The sequence below is a fragment of the Tupaia chinensis genome, unplaced genomic scaffold (genome assembly GCF_000334495.1).
Source record: "Tupaia chinensis unplaced genomic scaffold, TupChi_1.0 Scaffold143602_1, whole genome shotgun sequence".
NCBI lineage: Eukaryota > Metazoa > Chordata > Mammalia > Scandentia > Tupaiidae > Tupaia > Tupaia belangeri.
This window is the reverse complement of record NW_006203448.1, coordinates 2384169-2401379: the sequence shown is the minus strand read 5'-3', so window position 1 is coordinate 2401379 and position 17211 is coordinate 2384169. Positions and strand designations below refer to the sequence as shown.

The 17211-nt window shown below is 49.8% G+C and overlaps 1 protein-coding gene across 1 annotated transcript in view; it reads right to left on the bottom strand.

Moving 5' to 3' along the window:
- RAPGEF1 (Rap guanine nucleotide exchange factor 1) overlaps positions 1-17211 on the bottom strand; it is an 86836-nt gene that overhangs the window by 58692 nt on the left and 10933 nt on the right. The window contains 4 exon segments of the mRNA XM_027766620.1: positions 1670-1826; positions 6058-6236; positions 14902-15015; positions 15589-15728. Of these exon segments, the coding sequence (XP_027622421.1) occupies positions 1670-1826; positions 6058-6236; positions 14902-15015; positions 15589-15696 (558 nt within the window). The 5' untranslated portion in view covers positions 15697-15728.

Sequence of the window (17211 nt, the reverse complement as noted above, 5' to 3'; positions counted from 1 at the left end):
AAAAAAAAAAAAAAAAAAAAAAGGAACAAAACTGAAACTGAATTCACAGGGCTCTAAGCATCTTGCCAGAGTCAGTCTGGTAGGAGGAAACCTTAACAACATCACCTGAAAAATAACAACTTTCAGTAACAGCATTTCCAGAAGCCCGGACAGGAATGCTAAGGGCAGGAGTGTCAGAACACATGACTCTCTGGATGACGTGTGACCAGGTCACACCTTGTTCTGCCCTGCTGGCCTCAAAAAGCTGCGATGAAAAGCAAACATGATAATGTAGGTGACGGCGCTCCAAATTCTGGAGGGCGACACACGGTCCTGAGTGATACCTGCAAGTCTCACCGGCCAGAATGGGTCGCATGGGGCCTGACAACCTCCTGGAATGAAGAGCGTGTGGGAGTCGAGGGAAACAGTGACGCCCTCTTGTTGAGCCTTCCTGTAGACCCAGTCTCCAAAGGACACATCCACGCCAACCTTGACTTCCCTGGAGCCACCCAGGCCTCCCAGTGAACATTCTAGAACAATCTGTGATGCTACGCAATGCCTTCCTAGCCCCCTCCTTGTAATCCACTTTTTGGGGAGTCTACTCTCTCCAGGGCTTCTGGGGAGATCCAGCCAAGCAGGCAGCTCGCGGGCATCTGATGGCTTGGTTTGCGTGGGAGAGGATTTTTGACCTGGGGTAAGTACCTCAGTTATGATTTTGGGCTGAAGGACCTGTGAGAATGCATGTACCAAGCAGGATGTAGTTGATACCATGCCGCAGCCAAGGCCCGAGCGCTTAGCACGTGCCAGGCCTTGGTCTAAGAGCCTCGGATCTGCCGAGCAATTTCACCCTTCCTGTGATGCCCACGGTGCGCGGTCCTGTTCTGTGCCGGTCTCACAGTCGCGTTAACTAAGGAACTGTGCAATTGAGTAAACTACTCAAGTCCACAGACCTGCAGGTGGTGAACTTGGGATCCCAGACCAGCCAGGGCCGAGGGCACTTCGTTCACTGGGTCACCTGGCCTCCCTAGCAGCAGGGCTTTTGGCTCCCTGCCTCCCACAAGCAAGGCCTACCGCAGGCTCTCACCTGCCTCATGCCCGACCTCTGCCTCGCTTCTCAGACATTAGGACTTACGTTCTCTATTAAGGTTTGCTTCCCAGACCCCAATTCTAGACCCGACATGGCCTCTGGTGCCCACCTTAATGAGGGACCACCGCTCCTATCGTGTGGCCTCTGACTTTCCTGACAGTAGACAGATCCCATCGTGGGTACCGGGTAAAGAAGGTAGGTCCGTTCTCACTCTTCTCAATTCTGCCTTTCTACCGAAAACCCAAGGAGCTCCCGGGGTGTGAAAAGGTGACCAGGAGCTTTGCTAAGAGCCAACGCAGAACAACCCCTGCGCTACGTCTAGCTGGCAGGCCTGCACAGTCAGAGCCATGCTACGGACTCACTGAAGACCTACAGGATTCACTGAGGGCCGACTGCTACCACAGCTTTTCCAACTATCTGAACGAGTGCCCAGGTCTGGAGGAGCCATTTGTACCAGCCCTGAGAGAATTGCCCAGTTACCGCCTAGGGCACACTGAGCCCGGAGACTCTGGGAGGCAACTACCCCAATGGGTCAGGGTGGGGACACCCAGTAGCAGGCTGGCCTGCGTCCTGGGCAGGGCACTTGGGAACTGCGTGTAGCACCTTCACTCCATCCAGCACCGCCTTGATGACCCCCTTCACGGCCGTCACCATCTCTTTGTCCTCCGAGTTCACGCCTTCCAGCATCACTTGGTCAGACCAGCGGATGAGGTTGGCGAGGCTTTGGTACACTCGGCTGTAGCAGGAGGAGAGGGCTGAGCTAGAGGAGAAAACCCAAGGGAAATGGTTAAAAAAAAAACCTGAAACCATGACCGTCTCTTAAGACACCTGCTCAGCAGAGAATCAGTTTCTCAGCAACAGGGCACATTTCTCCATCTTTTTTGGTAAAATCCCAAACTTCCTTTCAGTAAACAAACCTTTAGGACCAGCAGGTGGCGTGGAGGTTAAGGTGCTGGATTACACATGGCCAGCTTCGTGGTCTGAGGCCCAGACCCGGTGGCTTGAGAATCACACTGGGCATGTGTGCGTGCGTGCCCAAAATCCTGAGAAGAGAATGGAGGAGAAAGGACTGCAGCGTGGCCAGCCCCCTGGAGGGTGATTTCTCACTCCCTCCTCCCTCTCTTTCTTTCTCTGGTGAGTGCACACTCCCTATAGCAAAAACTAAAAACAAAAGTCTTTTCTCCCTGAGTTTTTCCCTTATATCTTACATCCAATGCAGATTCTGTGAAGATTTATATCCTAGGCAAGCAAGTCACAGGGGTCAACAGGCATGCAGATTGCTTTTTCCAGGCTTTTGCCATAGGGTGCGTACACTTTTCCCGAGAAAGACAGAGAGAGGGAGAGTGAGAAATTGCCCTCAGAGAGGATGGCCATGCCACGATCCCTGAGTCTCCATTTCTCTCTCAGGAGCCTGGGCACACATGTACATGCACCCAGTATGATTTTCAAGCTGCCAGGTTTGGGACTTGAACCATGGTCCCCGGGATGTAACACTGTACCAGGCAGGGTCCTTGAAAAGGAGCAGTCAGGGTTCAAGGCAGATGGAGGGTCCACGGTGCTCCCCCAGCAGGACTCAGCTCTGTCGCCCTCCACATGCGACCCGTCCGAGTGCACACAGGAGGGCTATATTGAGAACAGCAAGTGACAGGTGGTGTGGCTTGTGATGGTGGGGGTGCGAAAGGGTAAACGTGTGGATGCACGAGGTACCAGCTAGTAGCTACCCTGTGAGGCCCACGCCTGTAGAACAGGAGCCCCGAGCACCCTGGGGTGCCTTAGGGACTGCTGGGTAAAGCCAAGATGAACATCTTCCATCTTCCATGTATTTTTTAAAGAGTTTTTAAATTTAATTTTATTTATTTTAATTTGACCAGAGAGGGACAGTGAGAGCGAGAGGGCGGGGGGCGAGGGGGAGTGAGAAAGCAAGCCACCAGGTCCAGGACTCAAACTGCAGTCAGCCATGTGGGAGTCCAGCACCTTTAACCACCACACCACCTGCCGGCCCACATCTTCCATATATTTTTAAGTAACTATGATAATGTTGCCATGGCATTCTAGAAAGGATTATTTTTTCCCATTTCAAACACTGCATTAAATTAGAGGAAGAACGAAAATACAGAAAAAGCATATGAAGTCCCTCCTCCACTCAAAAAAAGGAAAGAAATCTGGGGCCAGCTCTGTGGCTTAGCAGCAGTGCCCTGTTTAAGAGAAACTGGATCCCACATGGTGACCACAGTTCGAATCCCCTGCCCAGTCAGTTTGATGCTGGGCACATGCTTGACAGGCTAGATGACTGGAGGAAGGACCGCAGGGTGGCCGGACCCTGGGGAGGGCGCTCCTCTCTGTCTCACTCTCCCATACATGTGTGCACCTTCTCTGTTATGAATAAAGACAAGAATAAAACAAAACACCCAACTTTAAAATAAAGGTCTGAATCAAGCAACGCTCTAATGAGAAGCTCTTTGGAGTCAGGTAAGGAGGAAAAGGTTGTTCCCAGAGATGCGAGCTCTCTGTCAGTCAGCCACTGCGCTCAGCACAGGTGTCGAAGGAGACAAGTGGCCAGGAGCCCCGGGAAGCAGGCCTGTCTCGGGCATGAAACCGAGACCACACCGAACAGGTATAAAAATTCCTCTAGGGGCGTGGTGGTGAAGGCCCTCAACTCTCACATGGCTGGCTGCTGCTTGCGTCCCTAACCTGGCAGCTCTCTCTCTCTCTCTGGTGAGCACAAATGCCTTATAGCAAAATTTAATAATAAACAAAATCAAAGAATTCTTGAAAAGAAAATTAAAAGAAAAAGAAAAAAGAAAAAGGCCTCCGTGCGTCGGACTAGCGTATCAAACACACCCCCAGGAGACCACACAGTTTTTCTGGGAGCTGTACACAGGACTGCTTCCTGGAAAGACGCTGTAAGGACAGAGATGGCGAGGCCACCGGGTGCTGTGTCCCCCAACTGCCCAGCACCAAGACCCCATTCTCCAGTGGTCAGCTGAAACTCCAGGGTGGAAGCCCAAGGCAGAGAGCCCCTTAGAAATAAAGACTCTGTCTGCTCTCTCTCAGAAGAAACTGAACAGCACTGCCAAGTTCTGAAAGCAGTTCAGAAAAGCTTAGCCTCACGGAGCTAAACGAGCACGCGGCCATCTCGAGGGATGCTCTCACCCTGAACAGGTACCGTGAAAGAAAGCCAAAAATCCACGAGCCTCTCAAGAAGCTCTCACTGGGCTTTCATTTAGGGTTACACGTAATACTGCTCTTCTTTCTAGGCCTGGCAACCAACACGGAGCAAGCAGCTCCTAACCTTGGGGAATGTGCTCTAGTGATAAAAGCATGGCCCCACAAAAGCTCCCTGGGCGAAGGCTCACTCCACCCTCCCCTGAACCCAGGTGTGCCCTCGGGGGCCTGGCTCCACACAATTCAGGACTGTGCTATCCCGGGCTGAAAGGGTCTCATCTGCTCTTCTGCCCTAATCACTGTGGAGCCGGGCACTCTGATGGGACTGACTGACACAAGAAAACGTCTGGCTGATGTGGAGAAACGACCACGGGCTTTTGTCAGGCGAGATCCTAGGACAGCAGAGATCCGCCTCCCTGCTGAGGCTTCAACAGTGAAGAAGCAACAATGACCTCACTGAGGCTCAGGACTCAACACCTCAAAATGTGATTGTGGATGGGACCGGCAGATGGCGTAATGGTTACATCACTGGACTCCCACATAGTCGACCTCAGTTCGAGTCCCAGACCCGGCAGCTTAAAACTCATGCCGGGCATGTGTGCATGGATGCCCAAGATCCCAAGAGGAAAATGGAAGAGACGGGATTACAGTGTGACCAGCTCCCCAGGGGGGTGATCTCTCACTTTCTGTCTGTCAGGTGTGCCCTCGGGGGCCTGGCTCCACACAATTCAGGACTGTGCTATCCCGGGCTGAAAGGGTCTCATCTGCTCTTCTGCCCTAATCACTGTGGAGCCGGGCACTCTGATGGGACTGACTGACACAAGAAAACGTCTGGCTGATGTGGAGAAACGACCACGGGCTTTTGTCAGGCGAGATCCTAGGACAGCAGAGATCCGCCTCCCTGCTGAGGCTTCAACAGTGAAGAAGCAACAATGACCTCACTGAGGCTCAGGACTCAACACCTCAAAATGTGATTGTGGATGGGACCGGCAGATGGCGTAATGGTTACATCACTGGACTCCCACATAGTCGACCTCAGTTCGAGTCCCAGACCCGGCAGCTTAAAACTCATGCCGGGCATGTGTGCATGCATGCCCAAGATCCCAAGAGGAAAATGGAAGAGACGGGATTACAGTGTGACCAGCTCCCCAGGGGGGTGATCTCTCACTTTCTGTCTGTCTCTGTCTGTCTGGAGGGTGCACGTGCCCTACAGTAAAAATCTCTAAAACAAACAAACATACATATGACTGTGGGAGACTGCCACCCCCAAATACACGGCTACGCTAAGACACTGCAGAGATGGGGTAGTTCTGTGTAAAATAAATTTACATCATAAAGGAACCCCACATTAGCAAAGTACCTAGGAAGAGGGCCACTTCTAGACAGCCTTCCCCACCTGTGAGACTATCTCATGATAGGGCAAAACTGCTTACCAGCAGCCCCTCCAGCTCTCCCGTACAGTGGCCGCAGGAGCCCTGTCTGCTCTTCTGTGTTCAGCTGTGTAAGCTTCACTCATCCAACCCTTCCTCAAGTCTCTTGTTTTATGAGACTCCTCTGCGTGGGCATGTAGTTACATATGGTTTTTCTTCTGTTAATGTCTTATATCAATTTACATAACGGCTCATCTGTAGAACTTAGAAGGGTGGAGGGAAGCCGACTCCTCTCCCCTACATCTTGCAGACACACGTGTGTGTGTGTGTGTGTGTGTGTGTGTGCATGTGTGTGTGTGCAAGCACGCTCTGCTGGACTGTTTCTAGAAATCTTGCATTTCAAGGGCTCCCAAACTGAGATGCCCTAACCCTCCCATGGTGCCCCTGGGAGCTTACCTGTGCTGGACGCGAGGGTCGCCCTGCACCAGGGGCAGGATGGCCTCCAGCACCTTGCTCGCTGAGCCCGGGAGCATCTCCAGCACCTTCTTATCAATAGCCATTTTGTCCACAATGGTCTTAAAGTAGCGCAAGGCACTGACGACTTCCTTCTCTTTCTCTTCCAGCCAGCTCAGATTCTGAAAGGGAACGTGAGCACAAGGAGGGAGAGGGGGTTAAAGGAGTGACTGTGAAAAACAAACTAAACTTTCCCGTAGCCTAGCTTGGCGTGATGGTGCATGGAAAAGGTTCTTGTTGCACAAACTAAGCTGCATTATTCTTCTAAGAACTGTCACCAGGAGACAGGCTGAGCCTGAGGAAGAGGGGGACTCGGACCAAAAAACTGCTTAGAAATCCCAGAATCCCTGCCCCCACCCAGACCCAAGGTCTTGAGAATCACCTCTTCCTCTCCCACCCTGGTCAGCCAGAGATACCTGACCAGTCTCACTTGCTAACGACTCGGGGAAGCAACGGCAAGTCACGGACACGGCCCCTGCAAATCGCGGTGAGGGCTGGCAGGCCTCTCCTTCCCAGGCTCGGGATGGAAGATGGGTGCAGGGCAGGCGAGTTCAGGACACCCTCCCCAGGACCTTCTCAGATCCCCACACCCTGTCAATGAAATGAAATGCTATGCCCTCAGGGCCTCTAGGTCCTGAAGGGTGGCAGGCTGCACTCTGCTCTGGAGGGAAGTCCACCGAGAGGAAAAGGAAAACCCAAACGTAGCACTTCCCAGCCCTTGAGCTCCCACCCGACTCTCCCCTGCACCAGTCGGTGTACACACGGCCCAGGCTCCCCCCCACCCTCCTCTGCCAGCCAGAATGTAGGGACCCAGTCCCAGTTGGCTGGCAGGGGAAGGGAAACCAAGAGCAACCTAGGGAATGGACAAATCCCAAATGGGTCATCTACCCAGTGCAATCGATTCCACACCCAGCGCTAAGAGGGGTGTGCATGAGGAAAATTACTGTCAGTGTGCACTCTGATGTCCAAAGAATGTATATAAAATCAACCGAGAAGATAACTTCTAGAAAAATTTGATTTAAACAGTCATCTATAAATATACAAATGATAAAGATGTAATAAAAAATGACTATGGTGGTAAAGGTGCTGGATCTCGCATGGCTGACTCCATGGTTCAAGTCCTGAACCTGATGGTTTGAAAAACACACCAGGCACGTGGGTATGTGAGTACAAAATCACAAGAAGAGAACGAAGAAGAGACTGCAGTGTGGCCATCCCCCCAGGGGATGATTTCTCACTTTCTCTTTCAGTCTCTCTCTAGTGAGTGCACGTCCCCTATGGCAAAAAAATCTCAAAAAATAAAAGAGGATTTATGACTGAACATTATCTTGTTTAAAAAGATGAAGGATGTCATTTTAGGCACAACAGAAAGACCAATAGTAGAAGCTTTTATTTTGTGGGCACGCCGAAAGAAAAACAGGCAGAACAGGATGGGAAGTAAGCTGCCCTGTAGTTAGGCGACTTCCGCCAGTGGGTACTCCCAGAAGGCCCGCCGCCGACCACTGGGCAAAACTGCCAAGCACAGCTCAGCCCCGTTGCTGGATCCCTGTGCCCTGGCTTCATTTCTTCCTTTTCCATTACTTGACGTGTTTATTTACTGTTCACAGGAGCCCAGGCACTGCTTCTGCACCTCGGGGATAAGAGCTCGGACCTCGTCATTACTACCCATGACTGGGAGGAGCCTGTGGGGGGAGTTGCAGTGCCCCCGGACATCACATGCGGCTAAAGCCCCCTCAGTCGGGCAGGATGGGGGCCACAACAGGCCACTGCCAGCTTGGCACACCAAAGGGTGCTGGAGGCTAGCAACGATGGAACTCAGTGACAGGCAGGACATCCTGAGAAAGCACTGCCAGGTTTGCTACAGAGGGAGGGCCAACCTGGGGATGCCACTGCAGGGCAGGAGACGCTCCTATCACCGCAGAGAGCCAATCAGCCTTTGAAAGCAAGGCTGGGCTGGGCCACCATGCAGTGGCCAGGTACTGAGCACTGGGAGGGCGCTGTGTCCCATGCAGCCAACTATGGTTCAGATCTGACCCTGGGGACTTGAGAAACGTAACAGGCGCATATGCACACACGCCCAAAATCCTGATGGGAAGGGTAAAAGGGGGAAAATGGACTGTGGCGTGACCATCCTCCACTATGATTTCTCTCTCCCCATCACTCTTTGACAAAGTGTGCAGGGCCTATGGCAATCAAAAACAAAACAAAGCAAAACTGCCCTGAACTTCTAAAAGAGACGGCAACACCTGGCAGTCAGGCTGCATCCATGAACTCTGCAGCAAACCACATTCCGAGAACCTGGTCTCTGAGTGGTGCATCTCCCCAGCCCTTGGGCTGTTCACCTGTGGCTTTTTGCAAGCCTGGCCATGCTCAGTAGCGTTTACGACACCTGCACCTCACACTAGCTAGGGCCTGGGACTCGGTGCCTGGCTCACTGAAGCGGCCTTGCTGCGTAGCCTCGAAGGCTGCTGTGCCCACCTGCACACCCTCCCACCCTAGGGAATGAGTTACTACTACTGTCTACGCAGGCCTGGAAACTAAATGAGGCTTTCAGTGCATGGGGAGAGCCCAGAACAGCAGCCAGCTTCTGGGCTTAGGAAGCCCAAAGATGGGGAGAGTATCTGCCCTGACCAGCCAAAGAGGTTACTGAAACGGACTGAATGGAAGCAATTCACAATTTTTTTTTTAAACAACATGACTCCATTTTTATTCATCTACTTTTCATTATTTTAAATCCCTGAGGGGGTACAGCATCACACAGATTCTGCGTCCAATGGCTTTAGCAGGAAGGTTGCTTTGGAATTTAGCTTGACCTCACCACTGTTTCCATGGGCACGAGTGACCTTTCCCCAGACCGCGCTGGTTTTATTTGGTTTGCCACCAGGAGTCACTGTGTTGTTTTGTGCTCTGTACACATAAGCACACCTCTTGCCTAAATAGAATTCCATTTCATCTCGGGCATAAACACCTTCCATTTTAAGAAGAGCTCTGTGCTCCCTTGGTTCTTGAGACCCCGCTTATAGTCAGAAAAATGGCTGCGGACCAAGCACAGCCTTCCAGACTAGCCGCCACTCACAGGCTCCAAGATGGCGGGAAGGGAAAAGCCGCTCTTCACACAATTTAAGACACTACACCAATATCAGAGACTACTGCAAATCTGCTCGCAGTCACAAAGGAGGACAAAGGATGTACAATTCTGCAAGGCAGAGAGGCCAGGCCCTAGCTGCCACCCACTGGGCCGTCTGTACATGCATGCTTTGTGTAAGGGTTGCAGCCACCCCACGCGGTAGGTGCTGTTGTGTCACAGGTGAGGAAACAGGCTTGGGGGGTGGGCTGGGGGGGAGGTTAAGCAACTTCCCCACGTCACACAGTCTGAGTGACAGAACTGGAATCGGAATGTGGTGTGCTTGATCCCAGAGCTAGGAGAGAGGGGGTAGGGTGGAGGGAGATCAACTGGAAATACATGGAAAAAGTTAAGACATTTACTAGAGATTCCTGGTCCAAAGCTCTCCTAAATAAAATGAGGTCCTTGGGGACAGCAGAAAGCATGGTGGTTGAGGTGCTGGACCCCTGCATGGCCGACTGTGGTTCGAGTCCCAGACTTGGCAGCTTTAAATGCACACCGGGTGTGAGTGTAGGGGTGCCCACCCAAAATCCCTGAAGGGACTGAAGGAGGAGGAGTTGCAATGTGGCCATCCCCCAGGGAGTGACTTTTCACTTCCCTGCTCTCTGTGTCTCTCTGTCTCTCTCTCTCCAGGAGCACACATACCTATGGCAAAACAAAACAAAACCCTAGAAATGAATAAATAAATAAAATAAAATGAGGCCCAGATGACAGAGACAGACAGGAGACTTGGGTTGGCTCCTGCCTGTGGGGTGTACTCAACCCCTTCGTCCCACCCAGGCTGTCGTGTGTCCCTGCACAAGGCAGGTAGGGAGGAGAGAGACTGAGAAGAAACTGGCTGGTTTTCTTTCTGCAGACACTCCTGCCACAGCAGAGCGGTACCCGGATCCCTGCTGCACCCTCCCTCCTGGTCCTATCCACAGCCCTGTGGCCCTTCTCTCCACAGCAACAAGTCTCGTAATTCACAGGACAGCAAGCCAGACAAGGCTGAGCTAGGTGGGGTGGGACAGGGTGGGGGAGGATTAGAATCAGTGGAACGAAAGCGAGAATCATGGGATTTTGTGTGTGTGTGTGTGTGTGTGTGTGAGAGAGAGAGAGAGAGAGAGAGAGAGAGAGAGATTTTTGCTACAGGGTGCGTGAACTCACCAGAGAGAGAGAGACAAAAAGTGAGAAATCACCCCCCGGGGGGGGAAGGCAAAGCCACATCCCTTCTTCTCCACTCTCCTCTTGGGACTTTTAGACATGCATTCACATGTGGCTGGTGTGAGTTTAAAGCCACTAAGTCCAGGACTCGAACCATGGTTAACTGTAGGAGTCCAGTGACATAACCATTAGGCCATCTGCTGATCCAAAAGAATTATTTCATTTTATTCATCATTATTATTTATTTTAATTTGACCAGAGAGAGACAGAGAGAAAGAGAGAATGCAAGCCACCAGGTCAGGTGAAGTGAATTAGTCGGTGGAACAGAAGCTGGGATCCCAGGATTTGTTAAAGGCAGTACAATGTTAATCCTGTCCACTGGCACAGAACAGCAGGCCCTGGTAAGACCACATGTCTAACACAGACTGAGACACAGTTAGATGGGCAGGTCCCCGCTCCACTCACCACCAGACCCTCTGACAGTAACATCTTCCTGCTTAGGTTCCAGGAGGTTTCAAGTGTCAAGAAGAAAACCCTCTGGGAGTCCACTCAACAGCGTGGGACCCCATCTCTGTCCAAATGCCTTGGGAGGTTGAGAAGCCACACCCCGGACTGTCAGTGGGTGGTGCTAATTGTTGGACTACACCCGGAGTGTCATCTTTGAGCTCCAAGTATGTAGCTGAACTATCTCCGCACTTTTCTCTACCACTATGGCACTCGCTGCTAGGCTTGCTAAAAGTTGCCAAAGAGTTTTTAAATCAACACAGAATACTCTTGAGTTTTTTAAATTCAACTAAGAAGATAGAAGAGACTATAAGCATATCTAAGTAGAAACAGTGTGGAAAAACAACAGAATACAGTAGGAAAAACAGACTTTAAGAATTCGTGGGCCAGAGCCAAGACTCTCTGTATGTTGGGAATTATAAAAGCTTCCCCATGTGGTTATGGTGAGGAGTTGACAGGACAGTGTGTGCGCAACAACCCAGGACAGGGCCTTGGCGAGTAGAGTGGCCCTGGAGCCGCACTTCCATCTACTTTAGTCCCCCGCGTGTTCGCACAGGACAGCCATGTGTACACCTGGGAGAACACGAGGACGGATGTGTAAATGCTCTCAGGAGCAAAGATGGGGGAGGCAGACTACCCCGGAACCACACACCTTGGTGTGGTTTCCACCAAGCAACAGGTTGGTATTCACTTTGTCCTGTGCAGGTGACTTGAGAAAGAGCACAGCAATTCAATCCTTGAAAGTAATGGGCGGGACCAGCAGATGGCACGATGGTTATGCTGCTGGACTCCCATGTAGTTGACTGCAGTTCAAGTCCCAGACCTGGAGGCTTAAAACTCCTGCTGGGGAGACCAGCAGTTAGCTTAATGGCTATGTCGCTGGACTCCCATGTAGTCAACCGTGGTTCAAGTCCCGGACCTGGCGGCTTAGACTCACGCCGGGCATATGTGCGTGTGTGCCCAAGATCCTGGGAGGAGAATTGGAGGAGAAGGGATTGCGGCATGGCCATCCCCCCTGGGAGGTGATTTCTCACTTTCTATTATCTGTCTCTATCTGTCTGGTGAGTGCACGCGCCCTACAGCAAAAACCTCTCCAAAAAAAGAAAAAAAAAAACTCGTGCTGGGCACGTGGAGAAGGGATTGTGTGGGGGGGTGACTTCTTGCTTTCTCTCTCTGGCGAGCACACATGCCCTATAGCAAAAGAAACAAAACAAAACTCTCTTAAAAAAAAAAAAAAGGAATGGCCAAAGGGGATGCCATTCTTCCTCGGGTGAGGACCACTCCTACAGCTCTCTGCTGTACGACATGTTTCCTGGCCTCTGTTGGCACTGACATATCAGGGCAGACGATGCTTTGCTGTGGGGTTTTTCGGCATCCCTGGCTCTTACCAACTACACCCCAGTGGCACCTGCTCCACTCTCCTTCCTATAACCAACATCTCCAGACACAGCCACATGTCCCCTGGGGTCTGCAGGTACCCTACAAGCGAGGGTACTTTGGCACTGAATTTTCCTCCGAGTCTTCTCTTTGAAATAATGAATAACACGGGGAAAACCCAGGAAGTGAGTTGGTGGAAGAGTTTTATGTCAGCTCACTAGCAGACCAGTTGTTAGTAAATCATTTTACTCTAACTTTCCGAACTAGTGTGAGATGACAATTTATAATCTCTTTGGAGTTTAGTATTAAATGTAGCTCCAGGAGGTTGTTTAACAGATTGTAATAAAAATCATCGTGGGCGCAGACCGAATATTCTACTTTGGTGCTCCGTCTCAGTCTGGGATTTAGATCAGTCTGGCGAACACTGAATATTTTTCACTCTTCGATCTCCTTTAGCTAACAGATGGGACAGAAAAACTATCATTCAGCAGAAGACTTTTGGCTTTAAAACTTTATTTTCTCCACTTTTAATTAGAATTTTTTAAAGACATTCTGCTGGCCAACATAAATACTGAAAACAGACAAATTCCAGAATTCACGAATGATGTGTTTAGGGCCAGCCCTAGTGCAGTGGTTACACAGTGAGCAGAGGCAGCCAGATCCCGCACTGCTGACCCACACTGCCGACCCCACTGGGTTTGAGTTCTGGCCCATGTGGCTTATGCACTGGGCACATGTGCCCAGCATCCTGATGGGACAGAAAAGTGAAAGAAAAAGAACTGCGTCATGACTGGGCAGTGCCTTTACTCCCTCTCTCCCCACACTTCCTTCCACGTCCTCCCATATAAAAAAGTCTTAGAAGAATGCCATGTTTGGGGCCAGCAGGTGGTATGGAGGTTACAGCACTGGATCCTACAGGTCTGACTGTGTGCCCAGGTCCATGGCAGCTTGAAAATCGCGCCACACATGTGTGTGTGCACATCCCAAATCTCCAAAGGAAACTGGAGAGAAGAGACGTGAAGCGGCCACTTGCCGCCCCCCCCGGGGTGTGTGTGTGTGATTTCTCATTCTCCCTCTCCGGTGAGTGCACATGCTCTATAATAAAAACTTAAAAAAAAAAAAAAAAAGGAAGACGACGACTTATGTGTTTAAATAACATTGTAGTGTTTGCCAGTGGTATTAAATTGATGGCTGTGACAATAGTTGTACTGAAAATTATGCTTTGGATAATTACTATAAGATTAAGGGTCTATTTGTCTACAAGGCTTGCTTTGTTTTATATTACTAAATTTAGTTTAACTGTTATGTGTGGAAATGAGTCAGGACTGATATTTACGGTTGAGAGAGATCTAGAAATAAATATTTTGAAAGGCATTTTATGTTTTAAAAATACTTATATATATATTTTTTTTTTTTTTTTGAGAGGTTTTTGCTATAGTGCGCATGCGCTCACCAGAAAGACAGAGAGACAGAAAACGAGAAATCACCCCCCGGGGAGGATGGACACCCTGCAATCCCTTCTCCTCCATTCTCTTCTCTGGATCTTGGGCACACACGCACACGTGCCCGGCATGAGTTTAAGTCACCGGGTCTGGGATTCGAACCATGGTCGACTATGTGGGAGTTCAGCGACATAGCCATTATGCTAACTGCTAGTCCCAAGAATACTTATATTTTTAAATATATGGCTTTCTTTCATAGAAAGGAAACAGAACGAGAATTCAGGCTGACGGCGGTGGTCTGTGCTCACACCTCGACTCCACCCTCTTTGTGCCGTGTGACTTTGGCTGGACGTCTAATACCGCAGTAGACGGGAGCTTCTCACTGTCGCGGCTACTATGAAGATTTCATAATAGGACCCGTGTAACGCATTCAGCCCGGGGTCAAGGAAAGGTGGATAAACGCGAGCTGGGCAGGTGGCTCCCTGGTCCCGAGAGTACTTGGTTTGGTGGCAGTCTCGCCACAGCCCATGTGATGTGCTAGATGTCTAAGAAGTGGAGAAGCCTCCCCCTAACTATTCAGACCATCTTAGTAATTCAAGGAAAGAACAGCTGGCCTCGAGAAGTGACACTCGTCCACATTCCCCGAGAACCCGTCAGACCCAAGCAGCAACCCAAACCAATCCCAGAAAAGATTCCCAAGCTTTGGCCATGGAGAACTGAGCTCTCTCCAGAGACCATAGGGGCTTGGATAAACTCTCTCTCTCTTTCTCATTTTTTAAAAATTTTGTCAGAGGGTGCATATGCTCAGCAGACACAGACAGACAAAGTGAGAAAGCACTCCCCACGGGGGATGGTCATACCGTAATCCCTTCCCCTCCATCTCTCCCTCCTTTTGGGATTTTGGGCATGTATGCACATGCATCCAGTATGCTTTTCAAGTCGTCAGCTCTGGGACTTGAACCATGCCATTGGCCATGTAGGATCCAGCTGCCTTAACCATCTTGCCACTGGCAGGCCTATAAACTGTCTTTTATCCAAGGCACCCTGGACTCTTCCTGAACCGTTCACAGCCCAGAGTCACCACCCAACTGAACATGATGATATTGCAATAATTTTTTTCTCCATCCCCAAAACCATGGACCAGGATTCTGCAGTAGAAGGCAAGGCAAACCCAACAGTTCTTAATGTCACACTGACCTTCTGCCTTTGAGACCTGGAAGCCACAGCACTGGTGGACATAAATCCTACTGCCTGCTGCTCCAGATCCAAGGGGAGAGGGCAGCCCTCTGGTAGAAATCTGTCTGTTGCCTCCTGGAAGAGAGGAAACCTGGATTCCTACAGAGCTTGGGGTGCCGTTTCCAGCTGAAGGGAGGGGCTGATGACAATCAACAGCTGTCTCAACAAATCTGGCCTGACTGGCCCTGCTGAGGGTCCTGGTGCTTAAGGACATATCTGGCTGGGTTTCAAAGGGTCTGCATGTTTCAGATCATGGTCCTGAAAGCCCAGTGACCGATGTTTGGACATCACAAACTTCCCTGGGTGTGAGTGAGCGCCAGGGTGCTGTGGGGACCTCAGGGGCAGGGAGGCAGCCTCTTGGGGTATGAACAGGCCAGGCTGAGCCTTTAAATGCCCAGAGAATGACACAGCAAGGAAAAGAGAACTGTTCCAGCCAGCTGAACTGGAGAATGATGAACATGACACTCACTCGCCATCCTAAAGGTCTGTATTTTGCAAGGACACTGCAGGCCCTCTCTGGAACCGTGAAACGCCATGGACAAGGTGCCATGTACTGAAAGCTCACTCCCCAGGGAGTGAATGACAGCACAGACACATACTGCTGGGAGCGGGCGAAGGCTGGGAGAAAGGCCCAGAGGGTCGGCTTACTTTGTTCACGGGCTTCTCTGGAACCTTCACAGACACCTCTGCTGGTTTTCCCTTCTTCGATGGTGTTCGCTTGATCTTGGGCGAGTGGAATTTGTCCATCAGCTTCATGGTGAAGGAGGAGAGATGGGAACGCTGAGAGTCTGAAAACAGAGAGGGCACCAGATGTTAGAGGGCATGGCGGGCAGGCTGTAGTCCACTGACCGCTTAAGGAGATCAGCAGTGTCCCCAAACCAGTCTCCTTCCATGGCTATTCGGAGTTGAAGGAAAGGAAGCATGGATCCATTTAACCATCTCTGCTTACATGTCTCAGTTTTAGAAATTTCTATGTGAGTTAGGCTATTTCGAACTATGAAAGTTGGAGGCAGTCAGAATGGTCATGGGGAAGAGCCTGCAAGTATTGTAAGCGCTCTTGCAGTTCGTGTGGTGCTTGAACTACGCCCAGGGGAACTGGCTAAGGAGAAGGGATTGCGAGTGGTGCCACAGAAGTGCAGGATCTAAGTCAGGAAGGAAGGAAGGAAGGCAGGCCGGCCCGCTAGAACCAACCTCCTCGTTCTTAGGTTTAGGGAGCCACAAATGACCTGGCCAAGGTCCCAGAGTTGACAGTGGAGAGTGAACTAAAAGTAAAGTCTTCAAAACCTTCTGGGCCACCATGGAAGACTGAATGATTTTGCCCTAAGATGAGGAGTAGGACTAAGACGTCTCACCACTCTTAGCTGATGCCATGTTGGAGGTTCTTATGGGGCAATCAGGTGAGAAAAAGAAATAAACATATCCAGATCAGAATGGAAGACACGAACTGTTAACTATCTCTGTTTATAGATGACACAATCTTGTGCATGTGCAATTCCAAGTACATTTTCCACCAATAATAATAAAAAAGTTAGGTAAAATCAATACCCAAAGATGAAATGAAATTGTAAGATGCTTCCACTTATAGTATCATCATAAAGAATAAAATACACATAAATTTAACAACAGTACAAGACTTACACACTGGAAACTAAAAATCATTGTTGAAATAAATTAGAGATAATCTAAGTAAACAGAAATACACCCATGTTTATGGATCAAGAGGCTTAACATTATTAAGATGGTAATATCCCTGAACTAATCTATAGATTTCAATATAATCCCAATGAGGTTCTCACTGGCTTATTATTATTATTTTTTTTTCCCAGAAATTGACACTCTAACCTTAAATTCATAGGGCAACACAAGAGACTTGGAATAATGAAAACAACTTGAAGTAAAAAAAGCTAGATGACTCATACTTTTTAATTTAAAAACTTAATAAAGCCACAGTAATCCCCATGTGTGATGTAAAAAGACAGACATAAAGATCAACAGCACAGAACTGAGAACCCAGGAATAAATGCAGGTGTCTATGCCTGCTGATTTTCCACAAGAGTGTCAAGATCATTTGACAGGGAAAAGTCTTTTCAGCAAATGGTACTGAGACAACTGTACGGGCACACGCGGGAGGATGAACTGGGGCCCTATCTCACACCATATGCAAAAATGAACTCAGAACTGAGCAAAGACCTAAATGTAAGCGTTACGACTATAAAACTCTTGGAAGAAAACACAGGTTTTTTTTTTTTTTTTTTTTTTAAACTTACTCTC